At 34.1% G+C, this 20,495-nt stretch overlaps 4 protein-coding genes across 4 annotated transcripts; 2 read left to right on the top strand and 2 right to left on the bottom strand.

Annotated features, from left to right (window-relative positions):
- The first annotated feature begins 1,397 nt into the window (after nucleotides 1-1,397).
- Nucleotides 1,398-6,286, top strand: LOC132557714 (protein FAM185A-like). The gene is made up of 7 exons (XM_060222235.1): nucleotides 1,398-1,905; nucleotides 2,404-2,501; nucleotides 3,419-3,511; nucleotides 3,784-3,964; nucleotides 4,097-4,192; nucleotides 5,618-5,752; nucleotides 6,127-6,286. Exons 1-7 carry the CDS (start codon nucleotides 1,425-1,427, stop codon nucleotides 6,237-6,239), a joined length of 1,197 nt encoding a protein of 398 aa, XP_060078218.1. The 5' UTR covers nucleotides 1,398-1,424; the 3' UTR covers nucleotides 6,240-6,286.
- A 967-nt stretch (nucleotides 6,287-7,253) lies between these two features.
- Nucleotides 7,254-11,215, bottom strand: LOC132557712 (protein UXT-like). The gene is made up of 5 exons (XM_060222232.1): nucleotides 11,130-11,215; nucleotides 9,863-9,944; nucleotides 9,400-9,473; nucleotides 8,921-9,092; nucleotides 7,254-8,425 (listed from the first exon to the last, which is right to left on the bottom strand). Exons 1-5 carry the CDS (start codon nucleotides 11,201-11,203, stop codon nucleotides 8,360-8,362), a joined length of 468 nt encoding a protein of 155 aa, XP_060078215.1. The 5' UTR covers nucleotides 11,204-11,215; the 3' UTR covers nucleotides 7,254-8,359.
- Nucleotides 11,216-11,421: 206 nt separating this feature from the next.
- On the top strand, nucleotides 11,422-16,385 carry LOC132557709 (ER membrane protein complex subunit 3-like). The gene is made up of 7 exons (XM_060222229.1): nucleotides 11,422-11,578; nucleotides 12,846-12,903; nucleotides 13,037-13,130; nucleotides 13,514-13,618; nucleotides 13,901-13,982; nucleotides 14,635-14,714; nucleotides 15,136-16,385. Exons 1-7 carry the CDS (start codon nucleotides 11,430-11,432, stop codon nucleotides 15,336-15,338), a joined length of 771 nt encoding a protein of 256 aa, XP_060078212.1. The 5' UTR covers nucleotides 11,422-11,429; the 3' UTR covers nucleotides 15,339-16,385.
- A 630-nt stretch (nucleotides 16,386-17,015) lies between these two features.
- Nucleotides 17,016-19,370, bottom strand: LOC132557713 (uncharacterized). The gene is made up of 2 exons (XM_060222234.1): nucleotides 19,352-19,370; nucleotides 17,016-17,929 (listed from the first exon to the last, which is right to left on the bottom strand). The coding sequence occupies exon 2, from the start codon at nucleotides 17,893-17,895 to the stop codon at nucleotides 17,245-17,247; it is 651 nt and encodes a 216-aa protein (XP_060078217.1). The 5' UTR covers nucleotides 17,896-17,929; nucleotides 19,352-19,370; the 3' UTR covers nucleotides 17,016-17,244.
- Nucleotides 19,371-20,495: the final 1,125 nt, after the last annotated feature.

Below are 20,495 nucleotides of genomic sequence, written 5' to 3'. Positions count from 1 at the left end.
TATGAAATGATTGTGTGATTTATTTCTTATTTATCAATTGATTATTTTTTTACATTCATTGGTGTGTAGTATACATTTACTTACTGTCGTACCCAACATATGGTGCGCGTGTACAGCGCATTACTCAGTAGATGGATGATGCTTATTTTATCACACACGTGCACCATATGAATAAAAAACAAAAAAAAAGAATAAACTAATATGAAATAAAGAACGGGCAAAGGTTTTATTTACAACGAGATCCGCCACATGTTACAATGAATCGATTTAGTCTGATGCAGTAACATTTAACACAATACTATAATTAAGTATATCAACTTACTACTGAAATATTCGTAGATATCAAATACACTCTAGCACGAAGACAATTCACAATCAAGTATATCATAGCAGAGTGAAATACACATAGATAATTGTCAATAATGGAATTTACAATACTGAGTTATTTTCATCATACAATAGAATGCTTTACATTTTTTGATATACAAATAAAGTGTTGCAACAAAGAGCTTGCAGTGAAATGCATATACATAATTAGAAATTATCTTTTCGATTTTTTTTAACTTAATGACAGAAACTTCCCTAGTTTTACTAATTTTTTCGTATTTGAGTGTCTAATAGCTGAATCAATTTGAAATATTTAGTCTTCTATAGTAAAACGACTTAATATACTGAAGTCGTAGGTTATTAAACAAGTTACATTTCAATACAAAATGAAATTCATTTTCAATGTCATTGGAGTTGAAAAAAAAAAAAATACAGCTTTTGATCTCTATGTAGGTTTCTATATCTCCTTTTTCATCATTTGAATAATGTGGGCTTGTTAGTCTATGGTGTGCTGTAGTCTTTTCGTAAGACGTAGAAATTGGTTTTCTTCAATAAAATTACATAGTAAAATTAACTATAAGATTATAAGGTTAAGAAAACATTTGGAAACTTACTACCGATACACATGGACTCGAGTGTAAAATATGATAGGTAACATAACAGAACATCCTTTAATAACAACCTGAATTTGAGTTATCATTTCAAAAGCTCTTATAAAAACAACTCGCGTAGGGCATTTGATTTTAAGATGTACTGAAGCTACTGTGCATGTTAATTTTTATCTACTACAAATTTAAACATCTGGATGCTACAAAGGGATTAGTAATTTATGTCACTTTCGATATCTCTTGCATAGGAGAAGTTCAAAACCTGCACATTTTGTCAAATATGTAGCATATACAACTTTACTTGAAACTTGTAAACATATGATTAGATTCCCAGTCTATCATATCCAGGATATGGTACTAACAAGAAACGGTCATAAATTTGACACGACACCGGTCGTCAAACACTCCATTGAAAACTTCCGGTCAAGAAGAAGAGAAGCCGGTTACATAGTTACATAATTTAAAACTGCTAAAAAGTGATTGGAAACGATGAGTCTATTCGTCAGAAAAACTGTACAGTTTATCGGTAAAATAGTTAAACTGTCCAGACCGGTAGTGTACTCGAAATCCAACAATAAACAACTGCTTACATCAGACGTCCTCGGTAGAAGTGCACACACAAATAGCAACACTGAGGAGGATTTAGTCAACAGATTACTGGAACAATGGTGCTGTGGAGTCCAGCACTTTGGAAAGCTGAAGTTGAATGTCCCGTTTGAAACCCGCGTGTCTAGTCTTAATCCCCAACTATATCCCGACATGAATAAAGTGATTATAAGATTGCTGTATATTGCTCCTGAAATGCCAGCAACTGATGATGTGCACGAATTTTTATCGGGTTTAACAAAGTTGTACGAAGTAAAATTTGACACCCACGACGATATGTGCCCAGAAGAAATCACTGTAGACGGAAGATTTAAGGCAGCAAAACTGCCAATTTCTTGTCATTGTGAAATACCAATTAAATTTGGTAAGGATATTTGGTAATAAACTCTTGGCAGATCTAGTAATTCCAACACTCTTGATATCTTTAAATTTTGTATTTCATCTCTTTCCAAAAATTAGAATCTCTCTCCTTCTTTTCATGCAAACAATCACCATTATAATACACTGACATGATGTTCAGTATGGTAAGTCAGTAATAGAAGTACAGGTAGACTTACTTTTAATTGTGATACAGATTAATGTTGTAGATAAGGATCAAAGTCAGTGCTAGTGATAATTGAATAATAAAACCACCATTACAAATGTCACACTTAGAATCATATGTTTGATTATATCCTATCATATGAGCAATCTACAGCATATACATTACACAGCTGTCTGTCTACAGCTGAAGGGGAAAAAATGAGTTGTTTCCCCTTAGACCATTTTGCTGATGGGATACTGCTTTAATAAACCTAAGTTTTTAAAGGCTATTCAAAAATAAATTCAGATTTTATGTAAAGTGCCACATGATCTGTTTCAGATTTGGATGTAAACAGCAGTGAGAGTATTGTTATACAAGGGATGGAGAGTGACACTATCAACGTTAAGGCTAAGTCATGTACCTTCATTAGTACCAAGGTAACATTGGAATGATACTTTCCTTAATGATAAAAAATATAGATTTATTCATAGGATAAAAATCTGTTTCGCAAGATTTCAGTTTTGGTTCTGAAGAATTATATATATGGTCTACTTGAAAACGATAAGATCCAGCCTAGCACTTTGATTGGTGATTTATCTGTGCACCAGTAAGTGGGATCTGATTCCAAAGTGACACTGTATAGAGAATTCACTAGATTCACTTCTGGCCTTGGTTGCTGCATGCTACTAAGCCTTAGCCCTCGGTTTGGCCTGTTGGTAAGCAGCTGTTCCCTTCCTGTTACTTGTCTCCAGACACACCTGCTTGAAGTGGTGGTTTCCCAGTAGCCCATGTTGATGCTGCAATTCTGGAGCGACTTTTTCAGGGTGTCTTTGAAGCGAAGCGTTGGTCTTCCTCTTAGTCTGTGCCCTTCTGTTGTTTTGGCAGTCTATCATCAGACATGCGCACCAGGTGTCCTGCCAATCTCAACTGGGACAGTATTAACAAAGTATCAATGCCTTGCATCCTGACTTTTTGTAGCACTTCAACATTTGGTACTTTGTTGAACCATTTGATATTCATGATGCTGGAAGTATTAATTATACCATGAAATTTCATTATAACTTACATAAAAATAGGCCAGAAAATACACATCTCCATTAAAAGAAGTATTTATTTTGTTGAGCAAATATGATTTGATTTTTTATTAGAATGACCTTTATTATTATTTACATACAAAAATAATGTAAAACAAGTATCCTGAAATTATGTCTGTTCAGTACATACACCAGTTATCTGGTATATAAGAGATAGTGGTCTGTTAGTTCATGCCAAATAAATTGAAGTTTTTGCTTTCATATATTTCATCACTGCAGTGCTATTTTTTTAAAAGAAGAATGATTGATTTCTGATTCAGAGTGGCTCCATTTCTGCTACATGTAGTGAAGGTGATCTTGTTTGTCAGAATCTTCTCCAAGGCAATCTTAATCTCCAGGTTAAAGGAAATTCGGTACGTTTCAAATTAAGTAACATGACAGAAAACTGCTCCTGCATTTCTTTATTTATGCATTCATTTCATTAAACAATCGACTTTATTTTCTGTGAAATTCCATTCATTTCATCCATAAATTTGTCTTAATGTGATTTTGAGTAGCCAGTATGACATATTGTAATATTTGAAGTTCAGTCAAATAGTAGTACCATACAGCTCGCATGCTTTTCTACATCACAGTATAGTGATGAAGAAACAACTCAGTAAATATTGTTTATTTATACTTACAGAACATACTCACAGATAGACTTCAGGGAACAGAAATTACATGTAGCACAGATAACGGTAACATCACATGTTCTTCTGTATACTCCAGTAAGGCAGGATTCACCAGTCAGAATGGAAACATTAAGCTGACCAATTGTCATGCTGATACACATGTCACAGTTCCTGAGGGAAACTTGACAATAGGTTTGTATTCTATTGAGATTTCAAACAAAGCCTGTAATCGGGTAAATTCATAGTCACGAAGTTGAAGCATTCAAGCAGGAAGGTGTTCTTTGTTATATTGCCTTTTATTTCAACTGATGATCATTTTTACAGATTCGTTTGAGGGGAATTTGAATGCTGACGTTCAGAAAGGATCAACAGATATCTTTATAACAAGACCTGAGCAAGTAAAAGTTAAATCAGAAACAGGTAATCTATTCCGTCTTAGCCAGTCAATGAACTCTACTCTAATTAAGGTCTTACAATGAGTTCTGCCTCACTCAGGTTAGAAGTTATAAAGGGTCTAGAAAATCAAATAACAGCTCCAGCAGCCAGAAAGAAAACAAAATAACAAAGAAAATCCCAACCAAAAACTTATAGAGAAAATATAATCAGAACATTCTACCCAATTGCTACATATTTTCTGTTATCATCCAGAGTGGTGTCTATATTAGAAAGGTGTCTAACATCTTCAGTGGTGTCTACATTAGAAAGGTGTCTTAACATCTTCAGTGGTGTCTACATTAGAAAGGTGTCTATCATCTACAGTGGTGTATACATTAGAGAGGTGTCTTAACATCTTCAGTGGTGTCTACATTAGAAAGGTGTCTATCATCTAGAGTTTTGTCCACATTAGAAAGGTGTCTAACATCTTCAGTGGTGTCTACATTAGAAAGGTGTCTTAACATCTTCAGTGGTGTCTACATTAGAAAGGTGTCTATCATCTAGAGTTTTGTCCACATTAGAAAGGTGTCTAACATCTTCAGTGGTGTCTACATTAGAAAGGTGTCTTAACATCTTCAGTGGTGTATACATTAGAAAGGTGTCTATCATCTAGAGTTTTGTCCACATTAGAAAGGTGTCTAACATCTTCAGTGGTGTCTACATTAGAAATGTGTCTAACATCTGCAGTGGTGTCTACATTAGAAATGTGTCTAACATCTTCAGTGGTGTCTACATTAGAAATGTGTCTTAACATCTACATTGGTGTCTACATTAGAAAAGTGTTTAACATCTACAGTGGTGTCTACATTAGAAAGATGTCTAACATCTACAGTGATGTCTACATTAGAAAAGTGTTTAACATCTACAGTGATGTTCACATTAGAAAGGTGTCTTATATCTACAGTGGTGTCTACATTAGAAAGATGTCTAACATCTACAGTGGTGTCTACATTATAAATGTGTCTTAACATCTTCAGTGGTGTCTACATTAGAAAGGTGTCTTACATCTACAGTGGTGTCTACATTAGAAATGTGTCTTAACATCTACAGTGGTGTATACATTAGAGAGGTGTCTAACATCTTCAGTGGTGTCTACATTAGAAAGGTGTCTTACATCTTCAGTGGTGTTTACATTAGAAAGGTGTCTTACATCTACAGTGGTGTCTACATTAGAAATGTGTCTTAACATCTACAGTGGTGTATACATTAGAGAGGTGTCTAACATCTTCAGTGGTGTCTACATTAGAGAGGTGTCTAACATCTTCAGTGGTGTCTACATTAGAAAGGTGTCTTACATCTTTAGTGGTGTCTACATTAGAAAGTTGAAAGATATATTATGTAGATTTTGTGTACTGTTTCTCAGTATTGGTCTCTGATGTCATACTAATGAAGTTAACACTTCTGTTTCAGGTGATATCAGTTTACGGGTAGACAAGACCATCAACTCTGAATTTGAGCTACATGGTAAAACAGTAACTGTTGATGACACACTAGAATTCCGTGAGGAGAGCTCAACTGCTTGTGATAATAAGAATTCAGTAAAAGGTAAGTTACATACACAGGAACACGCCAAAATCAGGCAACACTCCTATTAATCACTTTCAGGTATATTATGATGCTTTAACAAAAGAAAGTATGATTTTCACTCCACATCACTACAACACCAAGAAGTACAAAAAAAGAAAAGACATGATCAGGATCCCCAACACTGTCCTGTCTGTAATCCCTGGAGGAATAAGAGTAATAGCCCTTGGTTCCTATAAATTTTATAATAATGAATTGTCCACATGTATATATCTAAATCTTTTCCTAGAGTCAGATGTGGATTGTTGTAATTAAGCATTTCATTCTTTATATTGACAGTTTATTCCTGTAGAAATACACGTTTCAATAGTAAGATTTTTGTTTTCTATTCACAGGCTGTATGAATGGAAGCCAGGCCATGATCTCTGTGGAAACCTCAGAAGGATGTGTAAATGTAAAACAACATGACTGGTTCCAGTCTCTTAATCTCAAGTTTCAGTCTGGATAATTAATTACATTGTCCAACAACATTAAATTATTTCCAATCAGAAAGAAGAGTTTTTTTTTATCTGTTTTTAAGGCATGCATCACAGGACAGATAGAGAAGTGATTTTTATTCCTAAGGCGGGAGAGAAGTTAGAATATTAGGATGATTTGGTAAATTATTTGGTACATTTTACATTGTGTATGCAGCTGTTGTGTTTGCATAAATGAACTAGGTGTCTACATCAGTATATGTAACTAAATTATGATTTGACTAGGAGTATTTTTACTTTGAATTGTGCCTCATTGTTTGCGACATTAAGGATTTTAGTTTGCCTCTACTACAAATAATTGGGAATAGTATATAAATTAATCTATCCCACTTCAAGCGTCAAAATAATATTTCAGGATCACAGCAGTTAAATATGTTAAAATCATCTAACATCTTCCTCTAAAAAACCAACAGACTCAGGACCTAGATACTTAACAGCTTCCATGCAAAACCTGGAATGAAGGATTAATTTCTTTGAATGAATGACCTGTATATACTTTCAATCGAGGTCAAAAGTGTTAAGATTATCCAATATCTTCTGAATAATCAAAAGCCCAAGTTCATGATGTATGGCCATAGTATGCTGGCATGCTGGGTTATCAAGTTCTACAGTCAAGTGAAACTGGCCTACTTTTTGGTCAAAGGAATAATGTGTTAAAATCTTCAAACTACATTATGTACTTCTCAATAATCAAGAGACCCATGGTCATAATATTTTGCCACAAATACATGTATGATTGGGTGAAGATAGAAGGGCCATCATCATTGTCCCATGAATTACATTGACCTACATTCAAGGTTATAGGAGTTAAATGTATAAAAATCTTCAATCTACTACTACTTTGTTTTCAGATCCTTCATATTCAGTGTATAACATCACCAATCTCACTGTCATCGGTTTTCAAACCTGGGAAAAAACACTGTAAAGTTAACCTGTGTATCCCGATATGAGTTTGAATTGTAACAAGAATATCAACACATGAAATCTTGACAAAATAATATTTTAATCGTAGAACAACACAAGAATAGATAACAGTACACTAATTAATATAACAACTGATTCGTGTTTTGTCTCCTCAGTCGTGTCATGCTTTGATCCTAGTACATAATAGTACAACTTTTCATTGTAACAAAACTATCACTTTCATTGGTAAATCAATTGCCACCAAATTGTATTGATACAGTTAGGGTAATGTTCAAACAATATCAATGGATGCTAATGTGTCAACACTGCTTCTCTTAAAGGAACTAAATGGTGAAATTTCATTATTTTTCCATGCATTTCATTTCGAGCAAGTATCGTAATACTTAAAATTAGACTCTTTCACAAAATTATGACGTTCTCTGTGAGAAATTGATCAAGATTATCAGATTTAAAGTAATGCTAGTCAACACTTGATGCTGTGTCTACTACCCATCACTGTTTTAATCGGAGATAGCCAAGGTCATCACCTGACCTTTCAGAACCTCATTTAAACCTGCCATTTTTATATGATTTCTCACTATATATAATTATGTAATTAGCCAAAACTTAATCTGCCATCCATGTTTTGATTCTTACTTTGTAAAATGGCCTCTTGTTTCATGCTATACGTGTGACAGAGCGAAATAAATGAATTTGAATTAATCTGAGTCTAAAATTGCATGCGCAAAGATATTGTTTACATTCTACAAACAATAATGATATGAATAAGTGTTGAGTTGCTTCTATTTTATTTCAATTTTTAGGCATTGTTAATAAAACCGTTACGCAAACTTTGAAATATTATAATTGCCAGAAAGTACACAATCTTTAACAGATATTAAAATGTGATAATGCTTTTTATCAGTTATGAAATAAATATCTAACCATTTAGTCCCTTTAACTATTTCTATGCTGACAATTAAACGTTTTCCTGATCTCTATGAAATGGCTAATAGCCCTTTAACATCTACCATCATCATCATCATCGTCGTCGTCATCATCCTTAATGGTTATACATGCAGAGACATCTGGTATGGATACAGAAATACAGACATTTCTGCTGAAACATGGTGGGAATATTCAATTGAAATGAAGCCCAAGTTTCTGTTTCATGACAGAGCTTTCTGGGTTAGCTTAAGATATCCCGAAATGGCTTTTCAGATTCTGTACTGATTCCTTGCATCTCCCGGAGTCCCTGAAAATAAAAGTTGTCGACTTAGATTAAAGCAGTAAGACCCCAATGTTACCATAAATGAAACCTGACAAATATAAATCTGATGACATTATTTTATGAGCATAGTGCTGCATTAAATTTCCTTATAACTACAGTTTATAACTTTACTATCTGATGTTTGCCTTGAAGACATGGGAGCAGTTTAATTCTCCTAGTGGGAAATCCAACACATTGTACATGGGATTTCAATCTTGCAATACATAGAGGATCATCACAACACAGGACACCAAAAAGATATTACGTCACAGTAGGAACCTTCAATCAATCATAGCTCTGCTAGGTTATATTACAGGTAATAGGTTTTATTACACCAATGATGGGGCATTATGCTATGAATTCAATGTATGTTCAATATTGTAGAGAGTATGGAGAGTAGCTGACCATTTGGTTACTAAAAAGTAAACTCCCTAAGATATATCCATTTGTCATACCACAAACAACAGAGAAATTGCTTACTTCAAGGACAAGTTTAATGTGAGCTTTCACTTTGGCAATATCTTTGCTGATCTTTTCACATTGATCATTTAGCCTGGCTGTCTTTTTATCAATAAACCTGAGAGCTTCTTCCATCTTGAATTCCACAAAAAATCCAAAACCCACACAGACATATATTCTGGAAGCATCTGGTCTGAAATAACAAGACAAAATCAAAATTAATCATGGCACCAGAGACACTGATAGTACATTTCTGAGATAGCTGTATATTATTGTAGAACTTTCCTACTAATGAACTATCAACAGTCAATATGTGAGTTGAATAATTTGTTCAAAATTGTGTTCAGTTAGATATAGGTAAGATTTTTAATAATAATTTAGATGCCAGAATGAGACCAGCTGAATTAATGACATTAATCGACCATTGTCCAGTTAATAACACTGACTGTGTGTTGTAGATTTTAAATCATAATTTAATTTCAAATTACCTAATTACTTACACATTTGCTTGTACATAAAAGTTGCATCCAATATCAACTTTTGTCTTTAGCTCTTCTTTTGTATAATCTGTACTCTGAAGAATGAAGATAAAAAGAGGTCAGTTACACCAACAATTCTTTATTTTCTCGTAGTGATTCATTAATGATAGGTAAAATCACAAATGCACAATATTTATAAATAGTCCAATGAAATATATTTAAGAGTTCAAAATTCAGGGCAGTTTATCCAGGTAGGTAAAGCAAAGCAGATATACAATGCCTTACAAAAAGGAATACAGAGGTATTGCAACCATTCACTGTGACATTAACCATAACAAAGGGTCATTGTATCTATAGGTACAAGTTTGGCAATATCCCATTTGATATGTTTAAAGAAATCAAAATGACTGCAGAAGTTTCATTGTCAGCTGTTGTAAAAATGAAAACCCTGTTACAAATTAATTTATTGTAAACTGTAAATTACCTGAACTCTTTCTATAACTGTCTTCAACTGCAAATATTCTGCAACCTGTCCATAAAGTTTATCTTGTTCCTCCAAAAGTTTTCTGTAGATGTCAAATGATACAAACTTGCATAAAATACATAAACAATTTTTCATCAAATGCAACATATTTCTATCAAATAAGAAAATGTTGTATAACAATGGGGATTGTGGAACACAATACCCCTATTATTCTGAAGCATGTATTCCCTAAACCATATAACATGAACTAAAATCTACTCCTAAATACAATACCCTAATGGCAATAACTAAGCTGGTATTGCGTAGGGTATTATTGTAGAATTAGATACATTTGTAAGAAAGATCATTAGATCGGTGAAAAGTGAGAGTATGTTGTATTCAAAGTTCGCCGTCTGAAACTATGTAGCATTCATATAACATTCAATAGAAATCAGCTTGTACACGGCCATGCATCCCTTCAACTAAACGAGACGAACTCAATGCTTGGATCAGTTCCCTCATTACCCACGGTACCTGTATATATAACTCAATGCTTGGATCAGTTCCCTCTGTACCCACGGTACCTGTATATATAACTCAATGCTTGGATCAGTTCCCTCATTACCCACGGTACATGTATATATAACTCAATGCATGGATCAGTTCCCTCTGTACCCACGGTACCTGTATATATAACTCAATCCTTGGATCAGTTCCCTCATTACCCACGGTACATGTATAGATAACTCAATGCTTGGATCAGTTCCCTCTGTACCCACGGTACCTGTATATATAACTCAATGCTTGGATCAGTTCCCTCATTACCCACGGTACATGTATATATAACTCAATGCTTGGATCAGTTCCCTCTGTACCCACGGTACCTGTATATATAACTCAATCCTTGGATCAGTTCCCTCATGACCCACGGTACATGTATATATAACTCAATGCATGGAACAGTTCTCTCAGTACCCACGGTACTTGTATATATAACTCAATGCATGGATCAGTTACCTCAGTACCCACGGTACCTGTATATATAACTCAATGCTTGGAACAGTTCCCTCAGTACCCACGGTACCTGTTTATATAACAATGCATGGATCAGTTCCCTCAGACTCAGTACCCACGATATCTGTATATATAACTCAATGCATGGAACAGTTCCCTCAGTACCCACGGTACCTGTATATTGCGGTTATTTGATTTTGACATACGTTACTCTTGAATCAACATAAAGAAACAATTTCTTTAGATCATATACAGAGCTGTTTGTCCATATTACCTCAAATCCTCTCTTAGTGTTTCGTTTAGAAAGGTTTCATAGGCTAATACTTTCTCCGGAACGGTGTTGCTCATGTTTTCCGTTCTGCTTATTAGCACATACGCACTAGTTCCGGTATAACTTTTGCGACATTGAATATGCTTTAACTTTATATAAAAGATCAATTTCATTGTATTATAATTAAACTATCTTGTCACACATGTCATTTTAAAGCTCTTACTACTAACCTGTTATTTTTGTAATTACATTTTAGATGTCGTTACAGATTTCCTATAGCCACTTTCCGGTTAAGCCGCAGCGATGGCAGAACTATTGCTCGATTCCAACATTAGATTTTGGGTTTTCCTACCTATAGTAGTGATCACCTTCTTAACTGGAATAATCAGACACTATGTAACAATACTTTTATCATCAGAGAAAAAGACAGAGTTACAACAAGTATCCGATAGGTAAACATACTTCTGTACTTTAATCTGTTGATTTCAGGCCTGTGCATAATTGAAAAATACAGCATGCCCATCCACTGTATGTGTTATTCAGCAAGGATCAGTTGAAACAATAATAGATTAATATTGACCTAAACCTAATTATTTTATTTTCTTGTATGGAAATGTGTTTTTGTCTTACCAGAAACAGCGTAAATTGGAATATGATATGATAGATATTAGTTCATGTTTCATTGCATACATGTAGGAATAATGTGGTTTTAGGTGCAATTAAAAATTGTTTCATTGTCATAGACTGGAAATCCAGTAATCCCATATGACATGTGATGTTGTTATTATTGTTGCATAATCAAAATGTGCTCAGAAATGACATTGAATTTCATATATAATTGCAAACATATAGTATTCTGTATAATTGTCAAATATTCATGGTGTAAAATATGAATTTCATTCAACTGACAGCATGCATATGTTTCTGTGACTTGGGTAGAGCCAACACTGTGGTCTATCATCTTGCTTGAGACTGTTTCAACTCGTTACGGCTGATCAACAGGAATGTCTTTTCAATGCTCAGTTATATTATTAACTCTTGAACACAACAGATACATTAGTTGAGTTCTGCTGTAAATGTATATTCCTTTTTCCTTCAGTAAATTTAATGACCCAAAATTATCTTATACAGGCATTGATGCCATAAATCAAATTATATAAAATTGGCAGCCAAAAAAATAAGTGATGCAGCAACTCAAGACCAAGCATCTCCAAAGTAATATCAATTGAAATAAAATGGATTTTTGGTCACCTAAGGAAACCAAGTGGACTTCCAATATTGAGCAATCTGTTCACAAGATAAAACAGTCATTATATATTTCTTATATCCTCCATACTCCAGGTGTTCTCACTGTCTCTCTTTGCCCCCTAGAACATTTCCTGGCAAAATAGAAGGCACAAATGAAGTAATTTGATTAGTCTAGAGGGGGTTTCTTGAGATAAAAAAGTTATCAATTACAGACTGATACACTCTTTTGATTATACTATGAAGGAGTGACACCAAACTTCAAAGCTAGTACATCATACCATTATGTGACTGAAGATTTTTTTGATGTACGTCCAAGGACCAAATTAGTTTTCCCTCTTATCCACAAAGTGTCACACTGGAAACCATTTATTTTGCCTTAAATGTACATGTTCCAAATGTGCAGAGAGTGATTGTGAGTGTAACCCCTGGAGTATGTATTTCTTCATATTTTTCTTTTTAATATCTTTGCAGTCATGCACTCATCCGCAGCAGGATGTTGAGAGAAAATGGGAAATACATTCCAAAACAGGTAAGTACAATATGTCCACTCATAACATTTGAACTTATGTAAGTCATAGTTACGTGTTTTGTTGATGTTGCATGTTATCCGAATTTCATCTGTACTCTTTCTGAGATAAATTGTTCATTTTTGATTATTACAGAGTTTTTTGATGCGCAAACATTTTTTCAATCATGAAAATGATGGATTTTTCAAAAAGGAGAAACGTGAAGGTGTTGCAAAGAATCCAATGACAGGTGGGTGTTGGTTATGTGAGCGATATACATATAGGCCTTATGGCCATTTTCATTGATTAAAAATTCCCTGTTCTTATTGGTAATATTCTTTGCTAAAATCTACTTTGTGTAAATGTCAAACAGTTAAGTTTACCAAGGTTCAACAAAACTAGCTACTTCTACAAACATCAGAGCGATGGTCCTCGGAAGGAGTTTGTATTTGGTTTAATATTCTTTCTTAATCGAATTATAAATTCACATAATTTACACCGTTTTCCATAAAATCAATTAAATTCCTTCTTTTTGAATATAATACAATTTTGCAGTTTTAAAGAGAAAGGGAAAGTGATTGTATTTTCCTCTGAAGAAACTAATCAAAATTTTGAATGATTTATATGTTGCAGATCCTAACATGATGACAGACATGTTGAAAGGCAACGTTACTAATGTCTTACCTATGATAGTCATAGGAGGATGGATCAACTGGGCTTTCTCAGGCTTTTTAACAAGTATGTGGTGATCTAAAATCATATGTGGTGTACATCCGTAAAAACCCAAGCATTGTGCATATTTTTTCTATAGAAATTAAAGGTTCAAAGTAGGGGCTGTGCACATGATATAGCTATTGGGCTCTTTTTTTCATGGAAAGATCAAAGATTCTGTGAGGCCACCATCATCGAGTGTCATGATTATCTGACATGCAAAACTGTTTGTGTGTACATAGTTTATCACTTCCATCAAAAATGATTAACTTTATAGTCCCACTAAAATGCTCTTCTGTTTTTTTACAGCAAAAGTACCATTTCCATTGACTCTTAGATTCAAGCCAATGTTGCAGAGAGGGATAGAATTGCAGTCATTAGATGCATCATGGTGAGTATATGAAATGCCTTTACATCTTCAGGTCTGCCATTAATGTAAAAAAATAAATGAAACAGTTGCTGTCTTTTATATGGAGAGTTATGTCCCTTCGTTAACCATTTGCAGCTTAATCTTACCCCACGTTTGATAACAATGACACTCAAGATTGCCAGTATCATTTATAATAATAGGTATCATGAACAGAAATAATTTAAGGTCATAGTGCCTTAAGATGGATTTTATACATAGTTATTGCCCTTTGTTCACAGTTAGAACACATGCATAAGTATATGTGGAGTGATAACACTTGTGCATGAGAGTATCATTTAAATAAGGTCACCAGGGTGTGGTCTAGAGCACTATTCCTTTATCATTTCATCTACATTCACCAATATGCCATACATTTTACTATGGCACAGTTTAAGTTCTATCTAAATACTTGAATATAAAGAGAATCTATTTTGATAACTTATACAACTGTGCATGACAATTATTAATAATATGGCCTATTTTACCTGTAAAAACCTCTGGACAGTCAGGATTTCATAAACACCATTTAATGCAATTATCTTGCCTTTGATACCTATTCTATTGTAATGTTTCATGTTAACAAATGATCACATTTGTACATATTTTATTTATTTAAAAACATTTTTCTTTGCAGGGTTAGTTCAGCATCTTGGTATTTCCTTAATGTTTTTGGTCTGCGAAGTATGTATACTCTGATACTAGGACAAGACAATGGTACGTGTAGCAGTTTGTTGCTGATGATATCTAGATGGCTATAGGATCAATATATACATGCTTAAATTGCTATGTAAAATGCTGTATATTTCATCTTTATAATCAGAAACATATGTAATGTAAAAATAATTCACTATTGTTAAGAATTAATGCTGTGAATTTAACTGTAGTTCATGGTAGCAGCTTTTGTGATCCGTGCAGTAAAATATAAATCCCAAGTATTATTGAAGTACTGCATAAACAATTTGTAGACAAACAAAATTATCGAATATATTTTAAGTTCTAAATTTATATTTCACTTTATATGGTGACCGAAGAAAATCAGTTAAATAATTTTTGCATACATTTGTGCAAACAGCGAAACAGGTATCACACATTTAAAGAGAATTTAATTTCCATTTTAATTTACTTGTTGAAACAGCTGCTGATCAAACAAAGGCAATGCAGGAACAGATGTCAGGGGCGGGGATGATGACCCCACAGGACCCCATGAAAGCCTTCAAATCTGAGTGGGAGTCGCTGGAGGTGAGCACACACAACTGGTGTTTGGCTGGTGTAGAAGAGGAACTCATTGATGGACATATACAACCAGAGACAATTTACATCAAAAACAAATACTCCTAGTTAGAATATTGATGAATGATCTCATTTGTTTCCCTTCTGATGTTGACCCACATTTCCATTCCTCTTCAGTGATATTTAAACCTGATATCAACTCACATAATTCCATTTTGGTATGGTGACATTTTGTAAGTTTCAAATGTGTTGAATTTCAAACAGAAAATGTAGCTTTACACACAATTATGTGTATTATGTTAACATGTACACAGGTCAGGTGAGCTGTTAATATGTACACAGGTCAGGTGAGCTGTTAACACGTACACAGGTCAGGTGAGCTGTTATAATGTATACAGGTCAGGTGAGCTGTTATAATGTACACAGGTCAAGTAAGCTGTTCACATGTACACAGGTCAGGTGAGCTGTTTCTGAAGAAAAAAACAGTTTTTTTACCTGCTTTTATGTTATGATTGAAAAAATTAACAATTAAAGTATTAATTGCAACATCAGCTTTCCAAGATGAAATATATGGGGAAAGAAAATATTTTACATCAACATCAGTTTCTATGGAATTTCGAATTGTAGTGAATACCTTTAGAAGATCAAAGTTGATTGTTGCTTTGTAAGAGGTAGCGTTTAATGTCATGTCACTGTATTTCAAGGAATAAGGGAGATAATTACCAAACTCATGGAAAATTTACCAGTATCTTAACACTGGCTTCTGGTCCTAGAACATATACACAGGAACAGAACTTATCTTGAAAATCAATATGTACAAAATTCAGTGATATTCCTATATAGTTAATGAAATAACAAAGCTTGAGTAAAAAAAAAACACCATTAGATCTGTAATGTTCTGCATTTTATGTCCTCCCCTTTGTGTATTTTTATTTATTTATGAGAATGAACACCTAAAAATAGAAATTGATCATGTGCGTCTTAATGAAGAGTTCAAGAGGTTTTTGTCATAACATAATTGTAATTATCAACCAGACATCCATTTATTACATTTCCTTATATATACCCATTTGAGGAAGTCCTTTTATAAATTAAATAATTGAAATAACTACTGCACAATTCAGTATTGTAGTAATAAATAAATATCTTAAACAGTGTTTCTCTTTATTTCATTGTTCAGTTTACCAATACCTGTCGTTTAAGTACATTTATTGATTTCAGATGATTTTACTACACTTTTAACAATAGCATTGGTTCCTGCAAAATTGAACTTCACATCAACATTACTAATCAGTTCACACCTGGTCCAATCTGATTAAAATACAGATTATTATTACACTAAACCATAATACGTGTATAATGATGCTCTGTAATCTGATTGCAACAGTGACACTGAGAAATGAATCACTTTAAAAAAAGTCCTTATGTGGATGTTGACAGTCAAACTTTACATATATAGGGATGTGTTTGATGAATCTGAGAATATTGCACGATTTCATTCTTATTGAACTGTGATACAGACTAACTCGCACATCTTTGAATCTGACTGAGATCATAAGAAGAAATAGTTTCATATGCATATGACACAATTAACTTAAAGGTTCACTTTTCCATAGATGGCTCTAAAATGGAAATGGGTTATCAGGTAATTACCCAAGTTTATCAGAAATATTTCAAATATTAATGAGGTTAATGTTTAAAAATCCTTCTTGGTACTCATATCATTAAATATTCGCTTCAGGCATTTGTATTTTTTGAAACACATTAAATTCCCAACATAATATTATAACATAAAAAGAACTTTATTTTTAGTAAACAATAAGTTTAAACAAAACTTTCAAACAATTTTTATACATGGATTTTGCATTACGTTATATTCAGTACATTTTCATGTACCTCAATTCCTGGTTGCTGGGGAGAAAGGAATGTGTTTTATCCTTTCTACAACACTAAACCACCTCAGACAATTGCAGGTACAAATCTATGAAATAGTATATATTTTAGATCAAACAGTTTAAACCAAATATGCTGACCAATCAAAGTGTTCCTTGACTATGACACCAGCATTTAACATGTATTCCACTGCCATATCTACAGGTGATGTCAAGCCTTCTGTAGAGTTTACACAGAGTTCGCAGTTCCTGGTTTCTCCCGTCTGCATGTAAATCTGCATACAGGCTTTACATCTCTTAATATAGTTACTGTCTCTTGCTCCACATAGACTTAAGTCCACAATAAACTGGACAGGGGCATGTTTAAAGTTTCGAACCAACGCTGAGGAAGAAACTCGTACACAACTGGTGGTTGTACACCCTCCAAGGACAACAGCATCAACTTGTCTCTCCAACATACTTTCTACCCAGTTCTCTGCCCCATCTGCCTCCATGATATTGGTGCCATATTTATATACAACAGGATAATTCCTCTCTTTAAATATTTTCTTCACACTGGTGTGGAATGCTCTGTCCTTTGGATTGATGAAGGGACACTGAGTCAAAAGAACAGGAATAGTAGGTGACAAGGATTGAATCAGTTTCTCACACTTCCCAAAGCTCTCTCTAATCCGCTCCACAGCCATTCCCATTGACCAGGAGCCAGAAACAAATGCCTGCTGGACATCTATCAGAATGACCGCTAACTTGTCTATAGGTTTACATGAGTTCATTTCTCTATACACTTGCAGATCTTCTAAGAGGTTTCTGAAAAATGTAACATTAGAATTAGCATTTTGTTAAATCATTGACAAATATACAGGAGACACAGATCTACAAATCATCGGTAGACATAATTTTGTATGTGTTCTGCCCAAGGTGGCAACACATTTAGTTTAAAATAATATTTTATTGAAGGCTTAAACAATAACAAACATACCATATTCAACCCGTTAACCGCCCATGTTCCAGTAAGCACCCCTCTTTCCATTTGTAGGCTCCTAACACAACATTATGGCTAGGTTTTATACTCACTATTATGAGCAATCTGGGAGTTTTCGTGTCTGGTCCCCCAGCAATAGAAGAATACTAACTGGTCACCAGTAGTTAACACCTTTACAACAATGGATTAACATTGATTATAACTAGTCAGGACTATCACTGGACATGGTCTTACTGCCAGATAAATACTGTAATAAACATTGATATTCCAGGTGTTTCCTAAGATTTATGAAATAACCATATAGTTTTACTAAGTATAGATCTGGCAAGGTAAAATAGAAATTTCATATAAAATGGAAACCATTAAATGTAAGATTCTGTTTATCACATGACTTAGATGATTTCACAATAAAGTACATTTGATTCAACTGAAAGAAAATATAATTTCGCAGTATTCTCATTAATATCTGTGATGTGATAATGCAACAACTATTGAAATCATGGGCTACATCAGTCACCCATATCATAGCTCCAAAAGGTGTCATTACATGTGTTTATTATAAAATTTATAAAATATCAGTAATTACACTGATAACAAGCCAGGTATGTGATACAAATATGTATAGTAGTGTCAACACTTTAGCTGAAGTTTTTAAGGATCATCACTGTGAGACTATAAGAAAGCCATGATAATGTTTGTAAGGATCTTCTATATATCTGTTCCCATGTGTGGTCGTGTGATCAGGTGGCACAGGGTAAACGTATTGGCCATTTCTATACATCCATGGTTTGATGAGAAAAGGTTATCTGGGTGTCTCCAACCCAACCATGTGGGATTTCAGGTACTCGCAGTACGCTTACGATCCCTCCCACGCTTCCATCCGGACCAACAAACGTGAATAGTACCATGTAATAACTGATAGTCGGTTCGCAAATGGTGACTGATATTGATATTTTAAATTAGTAATTTCGCATTTCCGTATCATCTTCTATAGAATAATGAAGTTAAAAGAATTTCATCGTTTCCCTTCTCTCCCTTCCTTTTCTTTTCAATTAAATTGTATACTTCTGGGGGGGTCAGTACATGGTCAGTCCTTGAATGCTGAGTAACCGGTTCTAAATAACGATACATGTAACAGTAAATGTACCGAGGAATGCATGTAATCAATACATGCGCGTATCTTTTTAATTGCACAGTATGGCATCACTGCTGGGCATGGATTTGCAACAATTAGTAAACTTACTTACTGTTTGTCCAGAATTGCGGAAGTAGAATTGTAGCGATCGAGGACGTGCTCAAGTCCTCAATTTACAAATGCGGGAAATTTTGAATATCTACGTCTAAGTCCGGTTTACAAGTAACTTTTCGTTTTACATCTTTGGAGTCGAGTCGGTCGTAATTAATCCATTAATTATAAAAAAATATTAATGAATTGGATGAAATAATAAAATGCGGATGGATAACCAGAACACTTCCTTCTTGTAATATTTATGTGGACCGCTGGCTTCGTCATCACAAACGTACCGTGATTTTGATTTCACTGTAAAACTCAGCTGAGTGCGAACTTCAGGTTTGACCGAGATTTGAGAAAACGTTTGTGTTACCGAAGCCTGGGACACTGATCATGAACTTATTAGATTTAGCAAGGAATCCAGGACTATACAAGAAATTAATCTATAAAAAATAAAACGAAACTCGTTAATTTGTTTATACTTGAAAATTGCCGAAGACAATTAAAATATTAGGCATTCAAATGCCGTGGTGTTAGAAATTCATATCATAATGGCGGTCTTAGAATATATTCCAAGACCGTGCCAAAATGATTAGAATATATTTTGTAATGAGGTATTCAAGTGTCGTGTGTATGAGCAGGGACGTATATAACATATCTGTGTTATAATTCCCTGGTATGAGGAATTTATATGATGGATAGAGAATATAAGTCACAACAAACTAGACATATAGGTGTTGTTTCGATGACTACCGCCTCACCGATGACATCGCTGACGAGTGTAGCAGATGACAATTAATCATCATATGTACACTTAGCCGGAAAGGGTGTACTTTAAATCTACTTATTACTCAACCAAACTTTATTTGCTATTAGCAGATGGAAAGTGTCATTTTTGTCCTGGCTGATGTCCTCGTAGGAATTCTCTCATTCGTTTTATAAACTTGGCAGTAGCCTACTTTCTCGCCCAATCTGTCCATGGAAGAAATGGACGATTCAGCTCCTAGGCAATAAAAAAACCTCGATTATCAAAATGTTTCTCTAAAATCTTGGTGAAATGAAAGTGTAACGTGTAATGATAGCTACTTATCGACCAACAAGAAAACAACAAATCAAACAGGAAATTTTGACAATTAGATGAACGTACATGTATGATGGAT

Source organism: Ylistrum balloti, unplaced genomic scaffold (assembly GCF_031769215.1).
Source record: "Ylistrum balloti isolate Yb309-2 unplaced genomic scaffold, AGI_CSIRO_Ybal_v1 Utg370712, whole genome shotgun sequence".
NCBI classification, from domain to species: Eukaryota; Metazoa; Mollusca; class Bivalvia; order Pectinida; family Pectinidae; genus Ylistrum; species Ylistrum balloti.
Note: the sequence above shows the minus strand (reverse complement) of the source record. Positions and strands in the feature narration are given on the sequence as shown.

Excerpts from the sequence above, each read along its gene's own strand:
- LOC132557714 (XM_060222235.1), top strand. The coding sequence starts at position 1,425 with ATGAGTCTATTCGTCAGAAAAACTGTACAGTTTATCGGTAAAATAGTT. Across the intron at positions 2,502-3,418 it reads GTACCTTCATTAGTACCAAG|AGTGGCTCCATTTCTGCTAC; the intron begins GTAACATTGGAA and ends TTTCTGATTCAG. Across the intron at positions 3,512-3,783 it reads TCCAGGTTAAAGGAAATTCG|AACATACTCACAGATAGACT; the intron begins GTACGTTTCAAA and ends TTATACTTACAG.
- LOC132557712 (XM_060222232.1), bottom strand. The coding sequence starts at position 11,203 with ATGAGCAACACCGTTCCGGAGAAAGTATTAGCCTATGAAACCTTTCTA. Across the intron at positions 9,093-9,399 it reads TTTTATGTACAAGCAAATGT|ACCAGATGCTTCCAGAATAT; the intron begins GTAAGTAATTAG and ends TTGTTATTTCAG. Across the intron at positions 8,426-8,920 it reads ACATTAAACTTGTCCTTGAA|GGACTCCGGGAGATGCAAGG; the intron begins GTAAGCAATTTC and ends TTTTATTTTCAG.
- LOC132557709 (XM_060222229.1), top strand. The coding sequence starts at position 11,430 with ATGGCAGAACTATTGCTCGATTCCAACATTAGATTTTGGGTTTTCCTA. Across the intron at positions 13,983-14,634 it reads CAGTCATTAGATGCATCATG|GGTTAGTTCAGCATCTTGGT; the intron begins GTGAGTATATGA and ends TTTTCTTTGCAG. Across the intron at positions 14,715-15,135 it reads GATACTAGGACAAGACAATG|CTGCTGATCAAACAAAGGCA; the intron begins GTACGTGTAGCA and ends TTGTTGAAACAG.
- LOC132557713 (XM_060222234.1), bottom strand. The coding sequence starts at position 17,895 with ATGAACTCATGTAAACCTATAGACAAGTTAGCGGTCATTCTGATAGAT.